We start from the raw sequence: 26,603 nt of genomic DNA, 5'->3' as shown, positions 1-26,603 counted from the left end.
ATGGGCTGCAGGCGAGCTGGGTTCCTTTTCTTAAAGGATTCCTTTGCTTTCTCATTTATGGACAAGAAGAAGATGAAGATATGGAGATGGCAGGAGGAAAATGGAGTGGAAGTGGAGGAGCTGGAGTGCAGCAAGATGAATGGATGGAGGAGGCAGAACAGGTGTCAAAACCACATTAAGCAGAGTTTAGCTGGGACAGAAATACAAAGCAACTGGTGGGATGGACTGGTAGCTTTCAGGAACCCTGCCTGATAAAATACAAAGATCATCAGCCAAGCATGTGTTTCAGCTTCTGTAGCCCAGTGCCTTTTTGAATCTAATCTGCATACTTAGTTTTAATGAAGACTTAGCTACTGTGATTGTAAAGAAGAGCTTGAAGTCATAAAAAGAGCAGAAATGCTGTAGCAATTTGCACCTAAACTTGCAGATGAAATCTGAATGAGGATCCAGAAACGCATGTTGCCAGGAGCAGATGAAGGTCACCATGCAAGAAGGGTGCAGGCAGCAGCACCATAAAGCACCGCCCTGAAACGTAGGTTGAAGAATTCTCTAAAGAAGAGGGATGAATTTGCGTCTCTGTGCTGGCTGCAAAAGGATGAGGACACGCGGGATGTTGCGTGGCCGTTCGCCTGAGGTGAAACCCAGGCGCGACCAGGATGGGAAATTGAGACGGGGCACGGAGGGATAGGGGCAGAATGGAGCCAGAGGCGGGCGGCGGGTGCGGGCTTAAAGACAGAGCAGGTGCCGGACCTTGCGGGGCTGTGTTGGGCTCTCTAGGTGTTGCAGACGGAGCTGGGAGATGCGCGCTGGTGCCGGGGATCAGAAGCGAACCGGACCGGGGGCGGAGCGCGGTGGGGCGGCACCTGCGTGCTGGGACCCGGCGGCGCCGAGCCCGGCCCCCTCGGCGGAGCCGCCAGACGGCGGCGGGCCGGGCCGAGGCGCTGCTGGAAAGCGCATCCCTCCCCGCTCCGCCCCGGCAGCCGCGGCCATGACCGACAACATCCCGCTGCAGCCGGTCCGGCAGAAGAAGCGGATGGACAGCAAGCACCGGAGCGGGTGAGCCGCTCCGCTCGGCGCTGACCGCGGGCCTGGGGCCTCGCTCCTCTTACGGCCGCCGCCTGCGTTGCGGGGGACGGGCGGTGCGAACCCCGCTCCCTCCCGCCTCGGGGCGGCGGCGGGGCCCGCACTCCCGGGGGTCTTTGCGGGATGCGCGGGGCTCAGCGGAAGGCGGGCGGGAGCCGCATCTGCCTGCGCTGCGCGGCCGCGGTCCGAGGCTGGGGAGAGGAGGAGGAGTGCGGGAGGGGGGCAGGCAGGCGCTGACAGGTTGTTCCTGACGCCATTGCCCTGGCACGCCCGGGCGGAGGGCAGGGTTCTGCCGGGCGTTGCTGCCGCCGGGGCTGGGCAGAGCGGAGCCGGCCATCGGGGCCGGTTGGCAGCCCCTTGCGTGGGGAAGAATCGGCCGCTGTCCTCATCGCCCTGCTCCATCGGAGCCCTCCAGACAAAGCGGTGCCGGGGCCGGACAGCAAGCGCCGGGCGGGGAGTCACCGGCGGCCCGGCTCGCCCCTGCACGCGGTCCGGCCCTGAATTGCCGCTGGTGCTGGAGCGAGCGCTCGGGCTTCACTGCGTTGGACCAGAAATGGTAGAGCTGTAACAAAGGTCTCTGTCTAACTGTAGCAGTTAAAGCAATACAGTATCCTTGGTGTGTGGTGGTGCAATATCCCGAGCATGGGATGTGGTCCTGAAGGAGGTGGTTATGTGTATTTACACTGGTATTCTTGTGCAGGGAGTTAAATAAGAAAAAATTAAATGATTTCTTACTTTTTTTTTTAGGAAATTGCACCTCTATCCAGGCAGGTTGGTTTGTACACAGTGGGGTGTGCAGGGTTACCTGGCTGTCAGTTATTGCGGTGCTTCATTTGTCCCTGGGTAATTTGGTTTGGTTTTTAAAATGTGGTGAGTGATATTAGTCAAATGAATCAAAATACCAAAGGGAAGCCTGACTGTTAGAGCAAGATGAGATTGATACTTGTTTATTATGTGTTTGGCTGATATTTTCTGATTCCTCTAACTGCAGTTGTTCTACGTAGTTTATTCATTATTAGAAATATTTCTTATTAACAGCATTGTTTCTTGTACTTGATGTAGCAATATCCATGCCAGCTGATACAGAGTTGGGAGGTGTGTGTGGTGCAGCAAGTGTCTGTCACATGCATCATTGGGCAAGTTCCACAAGGTGCAGCCACCATGGCATTAAATTTAGTGATGTGATTGAAAGGGATCAGGGAGAGATGGAGGCCTGAGAAATTTCTCAAGGCTTCTTGAATGATTGCTTTTCCTAAAGTTCTCTAATCTCCACCAAGTACTTGGGTACTCTTGGGTACTACAAGTGGTTAGTAATGTCTAACAGAAATTGCCCTCCTCTAACCTCAGCTATGCTTCATTGACTGGGGACTCTAGCTGATTAGCAGGCACAGAGATGACGTTTCCAGTGTTAGCAAGAAATTCTGGTAGTTGTGAAGGAAGATTGCCTAGGAATTTTCTCAATGGCAGTCTGAATAATGTGGATTTGGGGTTTCCCTTTGGTTCAGGAACTCTGGGGATCGGACTTATATATTTGGACCTTCTGTTTTACTGATAAGTAGCCAGCCTGTGGTATGTTAGTAGTTTGATTGAAGCATAGTGTGGATAGTAAAGCATTGAAGTCAAGTAAACCCAAGCCAGTATGATAAGCCAAAGAAGAAATTGACCAGCAAGTCAGGCAGCATCCCTAGTGTCCTATTGAGGATGGACTCCCGGGAATCCTAAGCCATACTCAAGACCTTATTTCTTCTGTTTATGCTGAGAAAAACCCAAAGAGAAGCCTTCTAAGTTATGTCCCTTGATACATATGAAAACCCAGGGATAAGAACATCTTAAAGGGCTTCAACTTAGCATAGCCCTGACTGCAGTTTCTGCAGTGGGGGCAAGTTCTCAGGACAGATATTTTTGTCAGTGTTGTCTTCTGGAGTGGCAAATAGATTTCTGTTCATGTACAGAATGACTTCATAGAAATCTTCTTGTTTGTTAACAAAAAAGTAAGAAATGCCTAATTCTTACATAGGGCAGGTGTCACCCAAGCAGGGCTTTCATTACAGCCTAAGACTGTACTTTGCTTTGAAGAGAAGCCAGAGAGGAACTCACAGTATCCTTGCAGAGATGAATGATGGTACAGATAGCTGCGATGTGTTGAAGAAAAATCATGTGCTTAATAAACCAGCAGGGGATATGGTTATCTGTTCCTGAGCATAACTTTAATGTGGATCTTCCTTGTTGCAATCAAAGGCTAAGCTCAGAATTCTGCAGCTTGATGCCTTGAATTCAGCCATATCCTTCCAAATACTTTGCAGCACCCTGAAAACCACTATGAGGTACGTGCCAGTGAGGAGGGAAGGATAGCATTAACTGCAGCAGGACTGCTTGTGGGATGGCATGTGAGTCTGAGCTTCCCAGGGGCTGAGCTCTGCCAGGGAGGGAGCTGAAAGTTCCTGAAGCACCCCAAGTGCTGTGTTTAGTGCATGACACAAGTTTTTCCCTAAATAGCGTATGTCTCAGTCCACAGTCCTGCAAGGCACTCTTTTTGAAACCAGCAAACTGCTGTGCTTATGCTGCATCTGCGATGGAAAAAGGCCTTGATCCAAAAATGTGGGGGGAAGAATGGGGAATGAGACAGGGAAGCAGGAGCTTTACAGTAACAGTTTGGCCATCCCCTTGTATGTGAGTGTATTCTGGGTCTATTTAAGTGGCAAATGCCTTTTCAAAGTCAACGGAGAGAGATGGTTGCTCCTGCACGTTGGTGTGCCTCCACACGTGTGAAGCTGGGCTGGTTTCCCACAGACAAGCTGGTTTGTACCACTGTTCTTGGTGGATGGGCAGGGGTGGGCTGCAGGAATAGCAGTGCTTACCCCCAGGTCTGAAATGGGGATGTTGGGATCAAGTAGAGGTGCAGAATAAAGCTATGTAGTTGTGTATGGCTCTGGTTTTTAATCGCTGGAAAATTCTCTATATACTTTTAAAATAATAAAATGTGGAAGGTTGGTTTGTGTATTAAAGGTGCCAAGAACTTAACAGCACAGCCTTTGAGAAACGTGGAAACAGCATTGGAGAAGAGTACTTGTTGTAGGAGTGATAGAATCATAGAATGTTTGGGGTTGGAAAAGACCTTAAGATCATCTAGTTCCAACACCCCTGAAATATGTAGATAAACTTCAGCACTAATTTGACAAATACTACTCCCCATTAGACATATATGACAATTTTTGTTTCCATTAGTTTTGCTTATGAAAGCATTTTTAATTTGCTCTCTCAAATACTTCTCCATCAAACGTGCTACATTTATAAATAAAACCTGCTTCTTTGCATTTCCCGTTAATCTAGCATCTGACAGTCAGTCTGTCCCCTTACTTTTCTTACCTCATCACTAAGAATGTGTTTTTGTAAACAAATACAATCCCAAGTGAAATAGACAGTAGATGCGCTCTTCAGCACCTCCTGTTCATTCAGATCCCTGTGCAGGTTTAAGGGCCCTGTCACTTAGAGCGCTCAAAGCTTCGGATGCAGTTCACATTGAAAGAGATGCTTTTGAGTGGTTGCGACTTTATTTTGGGATTTGTGAGTTAGGCTTTTTTATTATTTTTGCCATGGTATGATTTAAAATGTGAATAACAGTGTTGCAAGAGCTTCCCCATATAAGCTGCTTTCATATAGTTTTCATGTTCTTTCTATAAGACAGTAATTTTAAGAAGCTCATGGTGTACAGTGACTTACTAGTTTACTGTACTTGAGGGGCTGTTGCAATATTGTTCTTCAGTGCTTCAGTTGCAAAACAGCAGAAATGTTTAGGAATGTGTATGCCTCCTAAACTTTTATAGAAGACTTCTCACATTTCGGTAACTTTGTGATTCCCATTCCTGAAAAGTGCATGCTAATTTTGTGAGCCTCTCTAAGCAGCAATGTAAACTCTCAGCTGGTTTTTTTTAGATGAGTTTTCTTTCCCTTTCAAGGATGTAGTCTTCTGATTCTGATGGGAAGTATTTTATTATTCCTAATAACAGCAGTAGTTCTCTTCTGCCAGAAACAGTCAACTTCCACCAGTGACACTGACTTTGCTCTGAGCAGAAAACTTTGGAGTAATGTGATGGCATGAGCAGCCCCTTCCCTCCTCATCCAGGTCTTTAAGCTTGATACCCAAAATAGGGATGATATCCAGAGAAACAGTAGAATCACAGAACTATGCAATGGCTGTAAAATTCTTTGGGAATTTCTTCTTGGGAAGGAGCAAGTAAGTTAGCTGGCAAAAGCTGATAGCCCGGGTCACAAAATGACTTTCTGTTTAATGAGCACCAGACTAATCTGAAAACACATTTGTGTTCTTTCTGTATGTGCTCAGAGTTCTTTGTTTCTGGTACCCCACTGAATGGATTTGTCAGAATAGGTTTTTTTTTCTCGAGGTTAGGATTCCAGAGGAGAAAGGGAAAAGGAGGCTATCTGAAATGTTCCTTGTTAGGTTCACCACCCATCTTTCTGCCTCTTCTTTACTCTTGGTACAAGTTGTGTTTTGTCCTCCCAGCAGTGGGCACCCCAAGTCAGATATTTAGTGACACAGCCCAGGACTTCATACCCTAAGCATGGCTGACTCTCCCCGCAGTACGAGTCCTTGGCACCTTTGAGAGCTTTTCTTTGGCTCCTGTGAGCACACAGTAGTCATGCAGTGCAGGTGAGCACTGGGCTTTCACTGTGTCATACCGTGTGTTGTGCTAACACAACCTGGTGCAGTAATAAAAGCGACTGTAGAGACCAGTGTTTACTCACATTGCAACATCAGCACACATAAGGCAGAAAGGGTTCAGGTAGTGAAGCTGTGCTGTCTGAATGTGCCCTGGGTAGATCAATGAAACATGCCATTAGTCTGAAAACAGGATCTGCCATTGCAGCCACTCCCATTTTGTGTAAAGTTTTGTAAGGGTCACAGATGTCATAGATAGGATTTTAAAGCAGGACTAAGGACTTAGTAATGTATTCTTCCTTAATGAAGTTTAAAACATCATTAAAAAGTTTGGAAAAAAAAAATCATAAAAATTATGGCAATTGAGTATCTTTGGGGTTGGTGATAAACGTATGAATGAGCACATAGTTCTGTGCTTGGAAATGTCTTGTGTTCTTACCAAAACCTCATTTTCTAGCTTACTTCAATAAGCATGGGCTGGCACTTGAGCAATTAGTATGCAGAGATAACACTGTCACTAGCCCAGGGTTTGGATTGTGGGCTTCTGTTCTCTGTTCACCCAGCAAAGCACAGGCAGTGTGCTGTGTGGTTTGTGGGACAAGAGGGAAAAACCAGGTCACAGGATAGGTAGGAGTTAAATGCCATCACTGGGGTTGACTAGGTGCCCTCATAAGATAAAACTCTCTGGGGTTCTTTGAATGTGCATAGGATAAACATCATCATTTGCTGAGTTCCAGCCACTGGCACACAAGTTCCTTGCTAAGCATCGCAGGCTCTGGAGAAGGCTCCAGCAATGATGTAATGGGATTCCTGAGCGCTGATAAACCTCCCCACTTAAAGTGTTGCAACTTTAACTGGGGAGTTGAAACTGCAACTGTGACTCTGTTGTTGCTGGTTGTAGTATTGTGTTCATTGGTTGACTTTGGTATTTTCAATGGATTCCTTTACATTGCAGAGAAGCCTCATGCTATGTAGGAGAATTCTTAGTAGAACTGCTGCATATTCTTTACTAGAGCATTGATACTACAGGCAATCACCTTCAAAAGCTTGCTGGGCAGGAAGTTTTTCTTTTGTTTGCCTAATTCAGTTTGCCGTTTGCTTTCCCTGTATTTCAGGAGGTTGCGAAAACGGTGACTCCAGCCAGGCAGGAATATCACAGAACTGTTATTTTCCCACAGCAGATTCTCCCATGTCCCTTCTTGCTTATACTTGGATCTGCATTATTTTAGATTGATTCTAAAACTTATAGTAACACAGCATTTGTAAATTAAAATTCTCAAAGCAACAAATATCTTTGGGAACACTACAAGAGGTCAGGGCTTGGAATATGTGCTAAATTTGGGGTAATTTTACTTCTGTGCAATTGCCTTCTGCTTCCCTGCCTTTGTCTGTGCTGTCAGTATTGGGATCTGCCCTCTCATTTAGAGCCACACAAGTGTAAGCAATTTTGCAGAGCTAGGCGTAAGCATTCACAGACTAGTGAATTCATAGTAATTAGGAAAAGAAAATACTAAAAGCAGTATAATTGCATATAAGCAGATGGGCAGAGCACATTCTTCCTAAGGTAAAACATTCTGATTTTGTGGGGTTCATTTGCCATTTTCTTACACATTCATGAAGAAAAAAACACTGATAAGTCACTGAACTTACTAAAATGGCTAGAAATCTGCTTTAGAGAGTTAGGCACTGGTTTGAAGATCTGCCCAGATATTTGGAAAGTTCTTTGGAGTGTGATAGTGTATTTTACTTTGTATAAAAAAACACCTCTCAGCACAAGTAAAAATATATTAAATTGTAGTAGTGCCCTCTTTGAGTCTTATCCTATTGTAAATATTATGGTATAGGTGGGTAGGTATTTCTGCTGTTGAGTACAATCCCTAGAAGAGGCCCAACCTAAAAAATAAACAAAGGTAACTGGTTTCAGATGTCTCATTACAAGGACTGCCTGACTCTTTCTGTAACTGGGAAGCATGTTCTGATGATGAAATAGGGTGTGGGGATACCAAGTTTGCTCCCTTGGGCAAAGCCTCTTGTTTAGAGCCTTATCATAGAGGTCATTCTGAATTCACAGTCATTCAAACATGGACTCAAGGCTAATCTTGTGTGTTTTCTCTGTCATGGAAAAAATATATTTTTTTATAGAGCATATCTAATTTCTGTTGTGATCCAAATACCGCTATTTTCCATTAAAAATATTTGGGATGCAAGTGGCTGTCTTAGGTCTTCATCTGCAAACACAAAAGAAAACTGGATTAAAATGTGTCAAGCTACTGAAATATGCTTCTGTAGTAGAGTTTATAAATATGAGTGGTTTACACTATACTGTTTGTCTCATATTGGTAACTGCCTTTCAGATCTGGGTATTACGCACAGCTGTGTGGGGAAGACAGATCCATGAGTTAGGTTTTCTTAACAACAAAAAAAAGGTTTTATTTTTGACAAAAATCAATAGTTTCAAGGGCAAGTGTAAGTTTTTGGAGTGGGTTACATTTAGGGTGCTTATGCTAATTATGGGAGTAGTCAGAGATGGAAATCCCGTGCCTTAGAAATGTTACAAATGCAGAGTAACAGGCAATGTCCGTATAGAGGTATGCAGAGATGGCAGTAGTGGTGCTGCAAGTCTGTAGAATGTCAGATGCCTCTTGTATATACTTGAACAGTAAAGCATCCCCAGTTATTTTATTACGGTAGTTTGCTCTAGGTGTTCACAGGTATCAGTGTTTTGAACTGTTCACATTACCCACTGTGTTTATTTCTGTCAGGCTTTCCTGCATTCTCATCATTTTCTCCTCTTTGGCAAATGAACAGTTTGCAAGTCAAAGTTGACAACTGCAGGGGCTTTGGTAAAGCTGACCTCTGGAAGGCCAGTGATAAATGCATGTAGGTGAAAGCAGTAGGATAGTTATTGAAATTGGGGGATTTTACATACTCTGGATTTAGAATGGAGGGTTTGATTTAACTAGAGCTGGTAAGAGACTGTTCAGCACCATCCAAAACTTGTGATTTCATGTTCCTTCAGTACCAATGTGTGGGTGCGATGTAGCACTCTGCTGTCTTGTCAGCAGTTCAGTCTCAAAGCTCCCTTGAACAAGGAAACCTCTCCTGTGTTTGGGTGTCATCTCTATGCTTGTGGTTTAGGTTGGTTTTGAGTACAGGCTAGAGAAAATCCACTTTTTCTGGGTTTATCTGTTACTCTTCATGAAATATAATAATGTTGCTGTAATTTGATTATTCAAAAATCCCTTTATGTCTAGTTTTAAAAGCTTATGAGAAATTGTCTTACAAGTCAGCCTTGTAAAGTTAACGTCTGTGTCAGCTCATGGAGCACTGAAACACATGGTGAAACCTTTACTTCTGGAAGCAAAGTTGATTTCTATTCCTCTCCTGTACAGAAGGAACCGACTGAACTGAAAACTCTTCTTTCGATTTATTTGCATCCAGTGGGGCATGAAACATAAAACTCGGTATCTTTGTAGGAAACCACCTTCTGTGTAGTGAGTTGTAAACTGTTTTAACACGCTGCATGTATATTCAGTCAAGATGGTTACTTCAAGGGCCAAATGCTTTGTGTACTTCCTTAAATAGTTACTCCTTTGGTTAGCTGTGTATTTGATAGGACTTTTGTGGCCGAATGCTGTGATTGAAGAACAGATCTTAACAGTGGTTTCTGGAAAGATGCTTGTAAGAGCTCTGAAGCTTTTGGTTATCCATCTAGCTGACACTGGCTTTCCCAAACGTCAATGAAATTCAATAGGTGTGTTTTTAAAGGAACAAGAGGGATTGGGAAGAGATTGGCTTTCGGTGAGAAGCAGTGACAACAGAAAAATAACCCTTCTGGGCTTTGGAAGGGCACAATGCTGCAATCTTGAGTAGAGAGGCTTTTTTAAGGTACAGGAGGGATTGCTGATAAGTCCTTGCATCCCCTGCAAAGCAACCGTGCTCTGATTCATTGCCTCATGTCAGTATTTGTTACATTGAGCAGTACACAGTCTTCTTCACTAAATCTTGTGTGAGAGCTGGGTTTTTGCTGGCTGTATCAGCCAGGTTGAAGGCCCCATGAGGTGCCCTGAGCTGGTGGCAGGCAACCTGTGGAAAGCCTGGTTCTCAGGTGTTACGATTATTTAACAAATTGCACACTAATCCTTCATGTTCTTCTACAGAATGTTTCCTGTCACCTCATCCTAGCATCTTTTTGGTCGAGAAAAGCAACCTCTAGCCTGAAGCTTGTAGGCCATGCAATTGTTCCCAAAACAGGGGATGCAGTTTATTTAAGTATGACACCCAACTGTGTTCCAGAGGAGATTTTGAACTTGGGTATTTTCAAATACAGGCACCACATGCTATTGCTGGGATTTATTTATTGACTCTGGTTGTCTCCTTCACCAGGGAGAGGTGGAGGCACTGACTGTGTCGGGGCTGCAGAAAGGACCTTTGGTGAGGTGTTGTGTGCTGGTGGTTTGAACAGGCGCTCACAGCCAGCTTAGCTCACATCTCATATCCTAGATACTAAATATCTCCCCAGAGAGAAGAGAAAATCCTTTAGTGACCCTATCAGTTTTAGTGAACTTGGTTTGGCTTTCCTGAATGCGCATGTAACTTTTAGGAAAGGCCAGAAATGATGTTAAATAAATGGCTTTAATGTAAGACTGAGCTGAAAAAGTGAATAGTCAGGATACCAGTGTGTTCCTATTCTAATTTGAAGGGGGTTTTGGGAAACTGGCATTACAAGATATAAAAGGTGATTGTTGAACTGGATAATTGTGTCATGACAATATTTAAGAGCAGGAACAAAGATACTGCTGACAAAGTAGAAAAAAACACAGGGAAAGGAAGAGCGCAGAGGTTATACTGGACTAGTCCGGTTGAAAATAGGATGGATTTATATTCCTGTGTCTATTTCTCTGGCAATTTGGGTTTATGGCACTGGGTCCAGGCATTGGTTGGGGCTGCCTGAACTCTGCGGTGGTGCTGCAGTGGGACGGTCATCTCAAGAGCTGAAAATGGAAGTGACTACAGCTAAACTAACAAACCAGGACCTTGTGGCTGGATCTGCATGTCCTTCGTCAATGAGAATGTGTTATTCATTAGTAGATAACACAAAATCTGCTATTAACATAAATGCCGCTAATGACTGTAATACTGTATAAAAATAAAATCTGTAATCATTTTCCATCCATTTTCAGATTCCTTGTAAGGTTTAATTTTTAAAGGATTACACATTATTATTCCTTGGCAAGACTGTTTTAAAGTGCAAATATTCAAATACGCAAATATTAAACTCTTCTGTTAAAAAGGTGCAAATTCCTATGAAGCAGGGGTTGCAGGAAAGGAGAGAAGCATCTCTGTCTCCACCTCATCTCTTTAAGACATATGAGATCGTTCTACATATATGCATTCCTGTTTAAGTTCAGTTCGTAAATGGGAAAGCCCCCTTTTGTTTGAGGGAGTTTCAACAAGGAAACAGAAGAAAGACTAGAAAGCACTGCAGCTACTTTTTTAATGAGAGCTTTGTGGCATAAAACCTGCAATCCAGGATCAGTGCAAGGGGGACCTTTCTGCCTGTACCCCATACTCCTTGCTTCCTGGAGCTCTTTTATTCGCAGGAGGTAGAAGCTCTCCCAGTAGTCGGCAGTGATTGGTCCATGCTTCTCCATACGTTGGTTTCTTGAAAGCAAAGATGTAGTAATGGCTCCAACACCATATGAGATGTTTGCTCGCAGCTCAGTAGACTGCAAGGCAGGTCTGCAGTGGCTGTATTTGGTAGAAAGTCTAGTCTCACCAGAAGGGGTGACTGAGAAAGAAGTGATGCTCAGCTGTTGTGCTGGCTGGTGGCAAGGGTCTGGGGGGTGTGTGTGTATCAGAGAATTATGTTAAAAATTAACTTATTAATTAATGTTCCTTCTATAGGTGTTGTCAGTGCTTAAGATGCTGTGGAAGGAGAGACCCGAGGCCTCGTACAGTTTGGCTTGGCCATCCAGAGAAGAGAGACCAGAGATACCCTCGCAATGTTATCAACAATCAAAAGTACAACTTTTTTACATTTCTCCCTGGGGTAAGTGTGAGGAAAGTTGCTTTTCCTTATCCCACCTGAAAGCTTTCCCTAATTTCAGTGGTTTTACAGTAGACAGATGCAGAACTTGGAGCTTCTTTTAGGTTGTATTTGGTCGGCCTCCTTCAAAGGCTGCCTTAGGGCAGCAGCAAACCAGACACTGATCTGTCCTGGACTACTTTAACGCTGCCCTAAGTTATTTAGACACTAAAGTAGCATAGAAAAATGTTTTTGATAGTTAGTTTAATATTCATAACTTTTGAGCTTCATTACTCTCTTCCCTTTTTTCTTTTTAGGTGCTGTTCAACCAGTTCAAATACTTCTTCAACCTTTATTTCTTGCTTTTGGCCTGCTCTCAATTTGTCGTTGAAATGAGGCTTGGCGCACTTTACACATACTGGGTTCCTCTGGTAGGTCATTTATGGCTTATTTACTCAAGAAAGTTTCTTGTGCTGCCCTTTCTGTAGGGTGGAAGTTTGCACCATAACTAATTTTGTTAGCTTATTTCTTCAGGCTTACACTGTATGTGTTGTATTGTAGATGCCTGTTTTGGACTTAAGCTTTATTTTGTAGAGGTTTCACAGGGATGTGAGAGGACTCTGCCCCCAACTTGTTCATTTGTGAGATGTTAATGGGCACAGAGTTCTCATCACTGGATGCAGTGACTGCAAGGCCAGCAGGCCTTTGTGAATAACATGAGAAAACAAATGGAGGCTGGAGCAAATATCTTTCCCTGGCAATGTTTGTGCTGTTCACAGCTGCATCTAAACAAAGGGTGTGCTCATGGTAGGTCTGCATGGGGCATTGCACCCTCCTTGGGTGATCCACGCTTATGGGAGCCTGGACCAGCCTGGCAACAGCAGCAAAGGACAAGGGGCACCTTTCAAAAGTGACCTTAATGAGTGGCCATATGTGCAACGATGGCAAATTATGCTCCCCTGTCAAACAGTTTGACCTGCTGCCTTGGGATAGGTCAACAGGCTGCTTCATAGTTTAACTACATTGTAAAAAACAAATGAGAAAACTGAGAAGCCCACCACCACAAACCTCCCATGTATAAAAATCAATATATGGAGATGTCTATACTGGCTCAAGGTGCAGATACTCTTTCCTTCCTGAAAACTACTTGCCCTTTGATAGCCGTGTGTTTCACCTGTAATGAAAGGAAATCAATAATAACCAGTTCTGAGGCAGAAACTCCGGTGCAGAAAAAGGAATAGTTGCATGGAATCGGCTTCTTAAATCTACAAAATGCACTGTGTGAGCCAGTTAAACAGCTTAAATGCTTAAATATATGTACTTACATTTTTTATCACAGTAAAACTTACTTCTTTTTCTATGTGAAAAGCTGCTCTGCTGCACTTCAGCTCATAGTATTGTAGAATAATTTTGGTTCAGGGGGACCTCTGTTCCAACTGTCTGCTCAAAGCATGGCTGTCTTTAAACTTAGGTTGGTTTAACTCATCTGAGTTTTGAAAATCTCCCAAGACAGACATCCTTTTTACTTTAAAGAAATGACATAAACCCAACTGAAATTTGATTTAAATAAAAAGCACAGGGCTCTTTCAAGACACTACTTATGCAGTGATTTGAGAAATGGTGGTGGTAAAAATCTGTGGCTGTATTGAGGGAGCTCAGGAGTGACAAAGGAAACTTATTTTCTTCCCCTTATACTTTCAGAACAGTGAAATTCCTGCTAAAATTCAGAAAGAAGCAAAGGGGAAAGCTTTGGGATATTGCTGCTAAAAATCTGTTTGTGTTAAAGGCTGGATCGCACTGAATTCTCCCTCAAGTGTATGCCATGCTGCATTTGCTGTATGACTCTATTGATAGTTTCATAAGATCCTGTCCTGTAAATAAAGTATACATGCACACAGAGGATCTCTCTGGCTTTTCTATAAGCAGTTAAGACTTGTCTTTGCCAGGTGAGCAATTAGAATTTGGCATATGAGCTGCCAGAAAGCAGGATAAGAAAGGTCTTTGTTCATTACTGGCTGCTAATGTGAGTGTTGGGGATGGAATGATATATGAGATGACACAGTGAGTCAGCACATGTGGGAATATTTTGGGGTGATTATTTGAAGACTCTTCAAGCAGCTGAAACATGAGTTGAAAATAACTGATGCTTTTGTGTTTTATTTTGGAAAGCGGATAGGAATTTCTAGCTAAAGGCACAAATGCCACTTGTAAATAGAAATGTCCATTCTTTCCTTGATCTGTTGATTATGGGTAAGATATCTTCCACAGTTGTGCAGAACACATGGTTGTGGTACTGAATGCTGGGGGGTGAAATGTTTCTCTGAAAATACCGCATTAATGGCTTATTACTTTCAATGTTTGTAAATAGAGGATTGGATACAGGCATTTTTTAAGAAAATGATTGCCCATCCTTGGGTTTTTCTTCATGTGTCTTAATTTTTAAATACTGCAGAAACCCACGACATTGCATTTAAATACTGACATTAATTAATCTAGGTCATACTACTAGAATTAGGGACTCTGTGGGTTTATTATAGGGTTGTGAGAACCGGCAGGTGAAGTACCTCAGTGTTTTAATAATTAAGGAAACTGCTCTCCTTCCATCTTAGTAGTTCTTAGGTCATTCATCAGCATTTTTCTTTGTTTTAAAATATGTGAGCATTTGAATTGTTATTTAGTGTCAGTGATGCTCCATAGCAAGGCCCAGCTTAAGAGCTCATACACACAGTTTTTGGAGGAGTGTGCATAGCTGTTCTTTCTAAAAATGAGGTTACTTAAAGCTGGAAATTACAACCCACTGGCAAAGCCTCCTGTTTGCATAGGTGGTTATTTACAGATATTTTCATGTGGTTTTCATGTAACCCCCAGTTTCTAACATCACCCTGCCCCCTTGTTAAAATAAAGAAGTTTCTTATTAGCAGTCAGTATGTGGTTGCAATTTTCAAGCATATAGGTTGTAAAAAGTTCATTTTTCTTCTGTAATGAATGAAGAGTGTTTTAACTGTTCAGTGAGCCTGAGCTGAATAGTGCCTAATGAAAAATCTGCTTTGTAGTACTAGCCCCATCAAGAATTTTGTGTTCATTTGGTTTTTTTTTTATATGGATAGTGAATGATGTGATGTGGGCATTTTCCTCATGACAAGAGGAATAAAATGTCTTCTCAGATCCACAGAAAAGTAGGACTGAAACCCTAATTAGGCAAATATGTAATTATACTATGAGGAGTTCACGTTAATGTATTTAGGGTGCTTATTTGTGTAGGTTGAGTGTATGTATACATACACATGAATACACATGCATTATATCTGTATATAGGAAAAAGTGTTCCTATAGATTCCTATATAAAGAAATCTCCCAGGTTAGATGAGCTAATTTTGATGGCTCTGTGATGGATTGAGATTTGAGGGATCCTGTGTTACACTGCACTTTCGTGTAACCCCTCTCAGTCTTGGTTACTCACCTGTGATGTGCAGTGGGTGTTATTTAAACTCTTAAGATAAATTTCACAAAGATTTTTTTGGGGAGGTACTGGCAGAGCATCGTGGTAATGCTGAGGAAAAAAAAACACAGGGTTTTTTAAACAACAGGTCTGTTGTCAGTTTGCTATTGGGAGTTCCACTCAGCAGCACATAACATCACTATAATGATTTAGTGAGAGAAGATAGAATAAGGAAATGCAGATTGTTGGCATTGGTACTGATAAATGCTGCTCTTATTAGAGGCAGATGTGATTTCTTTTCCTGACCTTTGCATCCATTCTGTTCCCCCCTCCATGCTCCTTTTAGGGATTTGTGCTTGCTGTTACCGTCATCCGAGAGGCCGCGGAGGAGATCAGATGTTACATGCGCGACAAGGAAGTGAACTCGCAGATCTACAGCAAGCTCACAGCGAGAGGTCGGCTCGGCGGCTCCAGCGTGCCCGCTGCATCCCGGCGCGGCCGCGGCAGCACCGGGGGTTGCAACTCAATCAAATGCTGCTGACAGTTGGAGAAGCAGAGTTCAAGGAGCGGGGAGGGGGTTATGGGCTCGCAGGCACGTGGCTTTGTGGCCACGCTGCTGCTCCTGCACCGTCGGGGGGCCGGGTGGCTTCTCACGGATGGCTCCTTGCCAGGGTGTGGTGGATGCTGGGCTTTGCTGAGGGTTTCCTAGGGAGATGAGCAGCTAATGTGAGGCGAGTGTGTGTTAATTGCTTCAAATAACTGCAGAGCATCATCTTGGCAGCTTCAGGGCATGGGGAGAGGGCAGCCCCATGCGTTTACATGTGCAGGAGACTGCTCGGTTGGCTGGGAGGTCACTGCAGCCAGCGCCAGGCAGGGGTGAACTTCCAAGTTGCTGATGGGATAGTTCTAAACCCTGCTTGCTCGGAACTCTAGTGTAGACCAAAACATCATCGCAGTTATTGTCCCTTCTTCGTGATTGGAGTCACCAAAGAAAATGAAACTGGATCTGAATTGCTCTAGGTTGTGGAGGTGGGTGTTTCCAGAAGGAAAATGCGTTTTCCTTCCTGCAAAGCTGTGACGTGAGAGAAGCACTCTGTAAAGTTGTATAGATGAAGGCAAATAAAGCAATCAGCATAGTAGGAAGAAAACAAGAATGGAGCTATAGTAGATGTGATATGATGTCTGGGTTCTACTTGTTTGTTTGTGTTACACTGTTACCAAAACCAGATCATCTTCCCCCGTGTGTGTTTTTTCTTGCCCTGTCGGTGAAAGGTACCAATATATATTCTTCAGTGGAAACAATAAATGTGTGCTTAAAAAAGGGAGGAGGATCCACACAGGCTGATCATCTCCAAAAGCAGTTTACTGGAAGAATTAAACTAGGTCTGTGAAACTGTCAGGCGATGGTTATGCAGAGGGAGAGTCAATTAGTGGGGGTGAAGGTAGCCTATGTTCTGGTGTCTTAGGACTCAGGACCCTTTGAGCACATGTACCACAAGTCGTAGTTAACTACTCTGTGTACTGAAGGAGCTTGTGAGTGCATGTGTTAAAGTGAATTGCTTGATGTAATGACGTGTTCCATCACTTACCGAACGTGCAGTACCTGTTGAGTTTCATATTTTTTTTCTGTGTTGTACCAGACAGGGACTTACTTCATGCAAGTCCTTTGCTAAAAGAGACTGTGTGATATGTTACCCCAGCTTTTGTGCTTCTGTTAGCAGCAGTTGGTGTAGTTCCTCAATATTGGTGAGTTCCTCAATATTGCCCCTTCTTCAAACTGTGAGGAGTTTGAGACCTCACTTATGAGTGAGCCCAGGCTGCGCCTCAGCTGTGTCTGATCCCTGGCTCTGGCCATTGTTTATAGCTGTGCCATACCTAACAAAGACATTTAAATTCTCATTTGAAAAATAGAATGCTGCCTTGCTATGGAGTTTCTCCTAATACCATGACAATGATGGTGAGGCCAGGGCTTTGTTTTTAACAAGGGAATGAACTGAAGTTAAGCAACTTCTTTTTTTTTCGTTTCCAGTTTCTTTGTTGTGAAGGTTTATACCCCTGAATTAAGATGCTGTGAACTGGGTGTGGTAAAAATATGCTTCTTTCAACACTTACACTTTTAGGAATAAGGCTGCTTTTAAAACATAATTGCTTAAGGCTGTATGTATTTCACATGCCGGGAATTATGAGGCAACTCCGAACTAGGGAGTTTGAGTTTCTGAATATTAAATCCCCTTTTAATAACATGTTCTTATGACAACACTTAAAATGCTTGGCAACCAACAAAAGCTTCATCCGAGAGGGGTGTACTAGATCTATTTAAAGATGTAAAAGAGTTGCCTTCTGGATTCTATTCAATGATCTATAAGGGGCCTGACCTCTCCTTTAGTTCTTTTCATATTGCTGTTACGTTTCCCATGAATGATTTCCCTCCCCCCAGTCCTTTAACTTTTCTAATTTTCTGAAAGAAACCAAGGAGGATTGGCAGCTGGGAAATAGCTGAAAATCTTAAGGCACTTTATTTAGTATGAATTTGGTGCAGAAACAGGAGCGAGACTCTCCAGCAGTATAGTTTTGATGAGGAAAGCCACAGGAAATTATTTGTGATTGTCTTGTGGTTTGGGGAGAAAAGTAATTTTCTGTCTTTCTCTGAATCTCAGTATTCAAACTTTTCAGGAGACCTGAGCATCTGCTTTTCCACTGATTAAAAACCTAGAAGCAGGAAAGTACCTTGTGCAGCCACCATGGCTGAGGGGGGATGGAAGAGTGTTGGCTTTGGTTTATCATACGTATTAATACAGTTGGGGAAAGTAGGCAAGCTTTGAAGGAATCAGAATAAGTTGAGAACAGCTCATCTTTACCTTTAGTTTTCAATGTGAGTGATAAAACTCCAGGTTTTGCCTTGGACTTTTACGGGCTTTTTGCCTTTTTTTGCGTTAAATAGCACAGTTCATGCTTCAGGATATTGGCATAGCCCTGTACTGAATAGGGGCAGAAGGCTACGGATGCACAAAAGCCATCTGAAGTGTTGCTATATGTATTATTATTTTTTTTTCAAACTTCACAATAGTTTCACCTCTAAAGCCAGTGGTTTGGGAGAGGGAGATTTGGTGAGGCTTGACACTGAGCACTGGTGTCTTGAAGATTGGCTATAATGGATCTAATGGAGCACTTTCTCCAAGCTATTTTTTATTTCTCCTGAGTATTTGCACTAAGCTGCAGTTAAGGTGAATGGAGAATAGCTTCTCCCATCTCTAACCCTGGCCTCCCAGTGCAACCTCACAGATGTAAATACATACTTAGGTCTGAATGAAGTCAGGCAGACTTAAGCACTTGCTTATACGCAGTTTTGAATAGGGATAGAAGTAAGCAGAGATTTAAGTGCTTTCCCAAACCGAGATCCTCTTGTCCCCTTTGTGTGCAGTTCCTTGTGCCCTGAGCAGAGGCAGGGCTGGAGTGGCTGGGCACAGCTCCTGCCTCCAGTCAGGAGCACAACAGCTCCAGCACTCCTGGCAGCCTGGTCCCCACCTCTGGCGCGTAGTTTGGATTTGCAGGTTTGCTGCTGTACATAAACTTGTTTCACACACTCTTCTTGTTAAGCTTTTTAAGATTCACTAAGCTGCTTGCTTTGTAGAGAAAAAGGAAGAATCCGCTTGGGTCACATCTTCTCATATAGTTGTTAAATTCTGGGGACTAATCTTTTTGGAGGGTAGCGTGAGGCTGAGTAGACAGGATTATATTTTTTGCGTTCCTTTATTTCATGTAACGTCAAAAAACCTCCACCCTGAGCCTCTTTTTCTGGCGATACGATCCTTTTATTTTCCAAAGTGATGAAACCAGCAGACTTCTGGAAAGCATTTTTAAAAATGGAAAGTTCTCCATTTACAGGACAGTTGTTTGGATTGTAATAAAAAATAATCAGATTTCAATCCCCTATTCATAAACCCACAAGCCTCCTTGTGTGCAGAAGTCTGTGTGCTGACTTTCTGCTTGATAGAAAGCTAGAACTGGGCTTGCAAATTCCTGGTTTGTTTTTCTTCTCTTTCAGCCCCCCCTCCCCGGGTAACACTGCATAATAGAGAGAAACTCCACAGAAAGAAATGGGAAGAGACCTCCTACTGAGGGGTGCTACTTAAGATACAGATCATTGGCATTTACCAGCCATATAAAAACAATATTTTCCCAAACCCTCTGAGTCCTGCTCTACAGTTTATACAGCATGAGGCTGCAAAAGCCAGAAGTTTGGTGCAGCACATCCAAACAACCTTTTTTGTTCTTAGAGATGCATTTAATTAGTTCTAACAAACCTCTGGCTTTGTCTTTAATTCCAAATTAAGTGTTTTGAGCTGTACCTTAGTGAAGCTCTGCAGAGCTGTTGTGAAATCTTAAGTGTTCACATGGTAGAAAAAGGCATTTCTTCTGGCTGTATTTAAATAATCTGCTTTATGGTACATCCATCACACTGCAGGTTTTGTAATCATTTCAAAGGCCAGAGCTTAAGTTGGAACAAACTGTTTGCATTCTGTTATGTTTACTTTTTTGTTTTCACTGTCAGGATACAGCAAAGAATGAAGCAAATACCAATCCCATTTGAAGAGCAGAGGGTTTTGTTCACATAAGAGATCAAGACTAGTTGCTTTTTAAAACTGTTTTAATTACCTACTTGTATTCTGATTAACTTCAGAAAATATGAACAGTATTTAGCACTGTAAGTGCTAAATAAACCTGTGTGTATTTAGAAGAAGCTCTTTAGGTGCATTTATAAAAGCAGTAATTTATTACTCCAGAAATACTTAATTAGCAGAGCAATACTGGGAAATGAAGCAGTTGTGTTATTAGCTAATTTCTTAAACATGCATGAGAGCATCTAATGTTTAGGAGGGAGTTTCCCCCTAGAAAGAAAAAGGGATTACAGAATTCCCAAGATCAAAATAAAACTAATTCAAGTAAGTTGCTTTATGGGAGTCCTGAGTCAAAGGAAACATCTGGTCCCATGCCTTCTTAGCAGGACGTGTGGTATATACTGCAGAGATCTCATCCATGAGAGGCCAGGAGTATGGCTGGAAAAGCAAAATTAGCTTTGCTACCCAAATAGGGCATCTCATTTATACAGGAGTTATAAAAATGTGCATTGGTTAGAAAGGTCCTCTCTTTCTTTTACCTTAAAACAGCTGAGGTTGGGAGGGTTATTGAGCAAGACAAATCTGCTCCAGCTGCTTTGATTTTTCTCAAATTGGAAATATTTAAAAGCAGATGATAATTGCTTTAGGAATAATGATCCAAAAAGCCTTTTATGTGTGTAATGATAGGAAATCATCATGTTGTAGCTTTGCCCAGGTGTTAATTTTTCTTTTCCAGCATTAATTTACATCATTAAGGAAAGCACTACAAAAATAAGTTTCTATTCCTGAACCCTGCAGATAGTACTTCCTACACTGACAGTTACCGAATAAATCCTTTCTCTTTAAGAGAAATACATAAAACATGGTTAAACAAATCCACCTCTCCTTCCAAGAGCACAGTGGTTTAGGAATTGCTGTTCCTGTGTGGGGAGAGCACATGGGGGCTTTTTCCCTTCTTTGCACAGGAGAATATTCAAAAGCACTTTTTGTTGTTTTGTGAATAACCGTATTAAAAGGGGAGGAAGAGATGTTATCTGTCAGACCCTTTTAGTGTCATAGTACCTAACTTTGTGTAGCCCATACAGAAGACTGCCAGGGATGCTTTTTTTGATCCTCTTGGAGTGCGGCTTTTCTTTTCAAGCCTCTGCGTAATGGACTCTTAATCCCTGGTATGCTTCCTGCCCCGGCAGAGATGTCTTTAGCCCAGCATTCATTTTGTTTACCTTTTTTTCTAACTAAAAATCTCACAAGGCAAAACCTAGAATCCATGGAAGACCTATGAGATATTTGTGAAATGGGCCATGACTGCTTATAATTTGTAGGAATAATTACAGCATGTAAGGAAGTCTGCATTTATTAGCAGCAGTGATGAAGCATGTTGTTAAGCACACAGTGTGTCACCAAAGCAGCAGGCTGCTGGGAGCCCAGAATGGCTTTCATTGTTAATTTGGAGCAGAAACACTGAAGCATATCCTGAGAAGGATGCTAATGAAGGGACTGCCAGTAGTAAAATCCTAGTGACCTTTGTGCTTTGTGCTAATTTCTATCCCCCCTCCCTTCCCCGTTCTTTCCCCCTGAGCTGCTATCTGGCCAGTTAGCCCATGAATTTCGAGGTACAGTAGGGGTGCTGTCCATGCTGGGGTGAGCTCCACGTGCCTCCCCCACTTCCACTCAAATCACAGCAGATTAAAGAGTCTTTTGTTGAAATATAACAGGCAGACACATAGAGGCAGGGTTCAAATTAACTGATTATAAATCACTAGTTACTCTGAGAAGCCAAATCTCGAGCTGGCTAATGATTTAAAATTACTAGCCAATTGTTAAATTAATCCCCTGTTTTAAAGCAACTGGGAAATGTTTGACAGCTGCAAAGAAATAAATATTTACGTGTTTTCTGTAGGACCTGTACTCTACAGGGCTTGTTCAGGCTGTGTCCATTGAGAGGCGACGGAGAGGTGGTAGAGCTGAGCCAGATACAAGAGCTGTGGTGTGGAAGGAAATGAGCCTATTCTTTAAGATGGGCCCATTGTACCTTACAGCTTCTAGATCTTGGCTTGAGTGTTGAGCTTTAAACTTTCAGCTGCTTAAGGGAAAGAAGTTGGGAGCTGATGGTTCCCTACTGTAATTTTCCTATGGTTGCTTCTGTTTTCTGCCTGACACAAAGTGTTTTTGAATTCTTGGGTTAAGTGGTACAACATAAGGGCTTGTTTCAGAGTGGTTGCCAGAGAGTGATCGGGGATTCCTGCAGCCAAGGGTGAGATCTGGAGCTGATAGATGAGAGCTTTCAGCCCTTTTCACAGATTGAGACCCAGTGCTTTACTCAGTGGGAGCTACGGGCTTGATGAGTCTTTACAGGGCAGTGTTGCTTAATTCTTGTAACAGAAACATTACCCATTTTCTCCAGAATAGTGAGGTGGAAGAAAGGGATGTAAGGAGCACTGCACAGCACCCACAAACCCTGCGCTACTGCTGCTCTGATGCACTGATAACTTTCCTTTGCAGGTACTGTGAAGGTGAAGAGCTCTAATATACAAGTAGGCGACCTCATCATTGTTGAAAAGGTTAGTCTTTATGTGTATTGTTTTTGTGTACTTTTTTGCAAGACCATAGAAAATGAGATGTTTTGAAGTCATATTTGTTTTATATAGGCTTAGAACATCAAGTAATGAGCACTAGTTAAAATATTTAATAACTTTCCAGGGTTTCTGCTCCCCCCAGTACAGCCTTGTCATCTTTACAAATGAGTGCAAATCTGTAGATATGCGGCAATAACCTAATTTTTCCACTTACACTATATCAAGACAAAAAGCCTCCCTGGTTCTATCTGTGACTGTGGGACACAGGTTAAACACTTGATACCAATGCAAGGTCCAGATTTTGCTTTGCGTGTAAGCAGCACAAGTATTGGGAGATACAGTCGCTTGTTACAGGTATATTTCCTCCTTTCTACAAGTTTGTGTGGGTTTTTTTAGCCACTGATTTTTGTTTTCACACTCTGTGGAAGCAGCTATGACCTCAAAAACCATCAATATGAAAATATTCAGTACGAAGAAGAGGAGAATAGTAGCTGTAGATTTGAGATACGTGCTTTCTTCTAGCATGGGCCTTCTTGAAACAAAACCAGCATTAGTTTAAAATGTCTTCATACTTCTAGAATTACTCACTAGCCCTTTTGTAAACCTAGTAGCTGATTGGTCTGGTCAGTGGGAGCTGGCACCAGTTATTATTCTGTACTTGGAATTCTTCAGGGAAGTGATTTTTAGGATTCAAACCAAAATGAATACCAAGCTTCAGTTTGACAAAGAAATCCTCTTTCTCTTCCATATCCCTTTTGCTTGTCACAGTGGGGCTGTGGAAGGCGGCTGCACACGCGTGGAGGGCTGTATACACAATAATGGCTTTTCTTCTCCTAACAGAACCAGCGAGTCCCTGCTGACATGATCTTCCTGAGGACATCAGAGAAGAATGGTAAACATCTGGAACCAATTGTCAAAATAGCCATTAACCTTTCACTGGTTGCTTAGAGAAAATTATCTTCTGGAAACGTGAAAGAAATAGATAATAGTAAAATTTTAGAGAGACAGAGGATTCAAATGGGTTTATGGGCCACCGCTTCTCGACAAAAACTCTGGTTTTGTTTGCTTGTCAAGGAATGTAGGTGGTTGAATCCAGGGTAAATGAATCTGGTTGCATAACAGTTTGCATTTTAGATGTAAATAGTTTTACTTGCCCTTCAGGTTTGTTTTGTTAATTGTGGGGTAAGGAAATGTCTGATCAGAAGAATTGGAAAACACAAAGGCTAATGAGAACATTTGAAATGTCTTAAAGATACAGTGCAGAGTCTCACTGTATTCTGGACCAGTGGAAGGAAATCAATGTGTGATGCAAGAGTATCTTAACGTTATTCACAGATATTACTTGAAATCAGGTACTGTTGGTAAAGAAAGAAGGATGTCGTAGATATAAAGCCATTTCATATAGATGTACCTGAGACATCTGGAAAGAGCACTGACTGGTGTTGAAAATCCGCAGGGTCTTGCTTCCTTCGCACTGACCAGCTGGATGGTGAGACAGACTGGAAACTACGGCTGCCTGTTACCTGTACTCAGAGGCTGCCAACCGCTTCTGTAAGCTGCCTTTGTACAAAACACTGTACTTGGTAAACAAGTGTATCTGTTTGACCTGAAAAATGTTTGGGTGCTGCTTCACTTAATGGGCTGTTTTGAGAAATGGGCTAATGTGGCATTGTTCTGCACAGGCCTCAGCGCATGCTACACTAATATTAGCTTTGGCAACAAACATAAGGCTGAACAAGCCCTTCCCAAGCTCCAGGCAAGGTTTCAGGTTAGGTGAAGCTAGGTGTCTCTGTGCTGCATGGCTGTGGCCACAGAGCTCTGCAGATAGGCACCCGGGTTGGCAGCTAGAGAATGACCTTGCAGCAGAAGGTGGCTAATAGTAGGATGCTCCTGTTTTCTTTTTTCTCTCCAGAGACCATTGCAGTAACTTACTGCAGGTCCTGTAGAATAGGCACCATTGGTGATGGTACTTCTCAGATGCTCCATTTCATTCCTTGCACAGCAGGATGTTCAGAGGCACAGTTCATGGAGTGGCTTCAGAGGCTGTTAAGTTTTCATTGCTTGCCTTTATGAAAGGAGTAGCGTCACCGTGGAAGCCCTACTGTATGATCTGAAATAAGCATCTTCATAAATCGTGCTGTTCCGCAAAATCACATGCTGAAGTAGATGTGTGTTACTGTTTTGGTTTTTTTAAAAAGAAAACAAGAAAAAGCAGGAATCAGAGTACCTGCATTACTGGTGTTCTATCTGTGCAAGGTTATTTCATACAAAGGCTTTGAAGCAAGGCATTCTTTCCATGGAATTCATGCATGTGTAGGAGTCAGCAGTGAAGAACACTGAAGGATTGGTGTATCTTCTTGTCACCACAGAACTGTTCCTAGAGACAACTGTTCCTTGGTTACTTTAGAAGACTAGTCCAAACCTTCTTTGCTACAAAGTAATAAGTGTCCTAGGCTGTCTTGAGTATTTGGGCTGAAATTTCTGTTATGAGGGCATTGACATTTAAATAACTCTCGGGAGTCTCGGGCATCAGTTCAAGAAATATTCTTCAGTGAAGCTGGTATATCAATTGTATGTTCTCTTAAACAGCTGGGTTCCAGTAAGTAACATGATTTAGTGATTATCTTAACTTGATAAATAACTCTTGCTCAAAGTATTTTGGTAGAAGCATTTGAACATCATTAAAATGTGGTTGCCTAACTGTCTGCCGAAACATGGCTTTTACAGGAACTGCTGCAAATCCGATCCTACGTATATGCGGAAGAACCCAATATTGATATACATAACTTCGTGGGGACCTTCACAAGGGTGAGTCTTGTTGACATACTTGAAATCATATCTATAGTGTTCACTATGCAAGCTTGTTGAATGCTACCAGGCTGCCAATTTTTTTAGGAGAAAGTGAAGTCTGTATTCTCATTCCTTCTTGTTTGTTTTTTTTTTTCTGTCTTTATTTATTTTTTTTTAACTTTTCCTTCATAAAATCCATCAAATCTGAAAGAAAAATACAATTATTGAAGCTTTGACTTGGAAACAATGTCATAGGCTGTTTGGAATTGAGGATCTTACTCTGAAGGTATTAGACCTGAACTCTCTGACAGATTGGTAGTTGTGTATTAGTGGTGCCTGTTCAGAAGGAAACCTGGACCACTATGGACTCTGTAGGATTCAAATCCTTTAACTGTGAAAAGACAGAGGATCTTAACTAGGTCAGGCAATAGCAGTCTTAATTCTGAATCAGTTGGGTCTTTGCCCTCCATTGCATGCAAGCTGTGTGAACTCAGTTCTGTGTCTGTCCCCTATTTCAGAGGGCAGCAGCTCAGAGCCATTGTGAAGTATCACTGTTAAAATACATATCTCTTGTCTTGCTGGGAAGCTGCATTGGCTTCCTGGGGCAAAAGGCTGGGTTTTCTTCCTCTCGGTGAGATTATGAAAATTTTAAAATGCATCTCAATTCAAGGATTTCCCCTGGGGAGCTTTCAGAGGACAAATCATTTTGTAACAGATTGGAGCTTTAGACAAGTTGTTTGCTGGTATTTTAGTTCAAAATTGTAGGTTTTGGCTTCTTCTCTTTATGTGGCACAGTTTTATCTGGTTTAATAGTGCTGGCATGGAAGAGGAGTTTGAGTGGCTTGGGGAGGCAGTTCTTGTAAAAGAAGCCTGCACAAACATTAATTTCCTTTCTCATGCAAAGGTAAAATTGTGTAGGATTAATCTTTTGGTGCCTAAGAGCAGTTGTGCTTTCTTGTGGGAATGGTTTCCTGTAGCCCCTGGAGAGCTGCTGACAAATCCTTTTCTCGTTTATGATTCCTGGGGACATTCAGCAGGCAGAGGTATCTTAATAGATGGAGGGTTTTTTGGTTGGTTGGTTTTGGTTTCCCAGTCCTTCTGTTCCACTGCAAGAAAGTGGTCATGTGTTTAACCCAACCAGAGATTTACCTGGGTTTATCAAAGTCCTCCGTCCTATCAAGAAGCCCTCTACCAACTCTCCCAGTAGCCCCCTCCAAACAGCTCTGTATGACTCTGTCATACACTGATCTTTTGCACTGCTGACAAATCTGTTATTTTTCCTTTTATCCTGGTGTAGGAAGACAGTGACCCTCCAGTAAATGAGAGTTTAAGTATAGAAAACACCCTGTGGGCCAGCACAGTGATTGCATCAGGTAAGATGGAGGCATGT

The 26,603-nt window shown here is 42.6% G+C and overlaps 1 protein-coding gene across 1 annotated transcript in view; it reads left to right on the top strand.

Moving 5' to 3' along the window:
• The first annotated feature begins 818 nt into the window (after positions 1-818).
• Positions 819-26,603, top strand: part of ATP9A (ATPase phospholipid transporting 9A (putative)) — a 62,664-nt gene continuing 36,879 nt past the window's right edge. The window contains exons 1-9 of the mRNA XM_062613949.1: positions 819-1,056; positions 11,669-11,813; positions 12,107-12,220; positions 15,575-15,683; positions 22,350-22,408; positions 23,264-23,315; positions 23,880-23,974; positions 25,151-25,231; positions 26,511-26,586. Of these exons, the coding sequence (XP_062469933.1) occupies positions 989-1,056; positions 11,669-11,813; positions 12,107-12,220; positions 15,575-15,683; positions 22,350-22,408; positions 23,264-23,315; positions 23,880-23,974; positions 25,151-25,231; positions 26,511-26,586 (799 nt within the window). The 5' untranslated portion in view covers positions 819-988. The remainder of the gene's footprint in view (positions 1,057-11,668; positions 11,814-12,106; positions 12,221-15,574; positions 15,684-22,349; positions 22,409-23,263; positions 23,316-23,879; positions 23,975-25,150; positions 25,232-26,510; positions 26,587-26,603) is intronic.

This window comes from Pezoporus occidentalis, unplaced genomic scaffold, assembly GCF_034315485.1.
Source record: "Pezoporus occidentalis ecotype Australia unplaced genomic scaffold, CSIRO_AGI_Poc_V1 ctg171, whole genome shotgun sequence".
Taxonomy (NCBI): domain Eukaryota; kingdom Metazoa; phylum Chordata; class Aves; order Psittaciformes; family Psittacidae; genus Pezoporus; species Pezoporus occidentalis.
This window is presented reverse-complemented; position numbering and strand designations above follow the sequence as displayed.